The sequence below is a fragment of the Eumetopias jubatus genome, unplaced genomic scaffold (assembly GCF_037043125.1).
Source record: "Eumetopias jubatus isolate StellerSeaLion01/CBP00866 unplaced genomic scaffold, mEumJub1_p1.0 scaffold_1, whole genome shotgun sequence".
NCBI classification, from domain to species: domain Eukaryota; kingdom Metazoa; phylum Chordata; class Mammalia; order Carnivora; family Otariidae; genus Eumetopias; species Eumetopias jubatus.
Genome location: NW_028274807.1, coordinates 160,934,071 through 160,935,311, shown reverse-complemented (window position 1 = coordinate 160,935,311; position 1,241 = coordinate 160,934,071). Strand labels below are relative to the sequence as shown.

At 66.5% G+C, this 1,241-nt stretch overlaps 1 protein-coding gene across 1 annotated transcript; it reads left to right on the top strand.

Annotated features, from left to right (window-relative positions):
• Nucleotides 1-250: 250 nt before the first annotated feature.
• On the top strand, nucleotides 251-952 carry DNAJB8 (DnaJ heat shock protein family (Hsp40) member B8). The gene has a single exon (XM_028101836.2). The coding sequence runs from the start codon at nucleotides 251-253 to the stop codon at nucleotides 950-952; it is 702 nt and encodes a 233-aa protein (XP_027957637.1).
• Nucleotides 953-1,241: the final 289 nt, after the last annotated feature.

Below are 1,241 nucleotides of genomic sequence, written 5' to 3'. Positions count from 1 at the left end.
TGGCCCCACTGCGGCAGTGTCCCCCTCCCCCCACCCCTCTCAGTGGAGGTGCCCACTTGTCCCTGAGAGCTGGTACTATGAAAAGGTAAAGTCGCCGGGCAGACCTGCGCCCGGAGCCAGCAGATTCCAGCAAGGCCCCTGCTGAGGGACCCACACCAGCTGCTGCCTCCTCCGAGTCCATCCCGGCCCCCGGGGCCCCAGTGCCCACCTCACCTTCACCCCCCGCCTCCGCCCCCTCCCTCCCCTCGGCATGGCCAACTACTACAAAGTGCTGGGGGTACAGTCGAGCGCCTCCCCGGAGGACATCAAGAAGGCCTACCGCAAGCTGGCCTTGCGCTGGCACCCCGACAAGAACCCCAACAACAAGGAGGAGGCCGAGAAGAAGTTCAAGCAGGTGTCCGAGGCTTATGAGGTCCTGTCCGACTCCAAGAAGCGCTCCGTGTACGACCGCGCGGGCTGCGACGGCTGGCGGGCTGGTGGCGGGGCCAGCACCCCCTACAGCAGCCCTTTCGACACGGGCTACACCTTCCGGAACCCTGAGGACATTTTCCGCGAGTTTTTCGGCGGCCTGGACCCCTTCTCGTTTGACTTCTGGGACGCCCCTTTCAACAGTGACCGCGCTGGCCGGGGCCGCGGCCTGAGGGGGGCCTTCTCGGCCAGCTTCGGCGAGTTCCCGGCCTTCCTGGAAGCCTTCTCGTCCTTGGACACCCTGGGCCGGGCCGGCGGCGCCAGCCGCACCACCTTCTCGTCCACCTCCTTCGGCGGCTCGGGCGCTGGCAGCTCAGGCTTCAAGTCGGTGATGTCGTCCACCGAGATGGTCAACGGACACAAGGTCACGACCAAGCGCATCGTGGAGAACGGGCAGGAGCGCGTGGAGGTGGAGGAGGACGGGCAGCTCAAGTCGGTGACCATCAACGGCAAGGAGCAGCTCAAGTGGGTGGACAACAAGTGAGCGCCCGGCCGCCCGGGGCCGCTCACCCGCCGCCCGCCGCCCGCCGCACAGGCCGCCAGAGTGGCTGATGGTTAATAAATGTGCCAAGTGAGTTCATGGAAACAGCTGGCCCGGATGTGTGGGGCGCAGGCACCTATCTGCTGGGCCGCTGGGGCCCCAGCCCCCATGCGCAGGACTGTGTGCGCTCAGGCCCGAGGGTGCCACCTCCATGCCCGGCCTGCTTTAGTGAGAGGTGCAAGGGTGGTTCTGCGGGTGGTCTGTGAGCTCTCTTGTCTATGTCGTCAGGGCT

Excerpts from the sequence above, each read along its gene's own strand:
- DNAJB8 (XM_028101836.2), top strand. The coding sequence starts at position 251 with ATGGCCAACTACTACAAAGTGCTGGGGGTACAGTCGAGCGCCTCCCCG.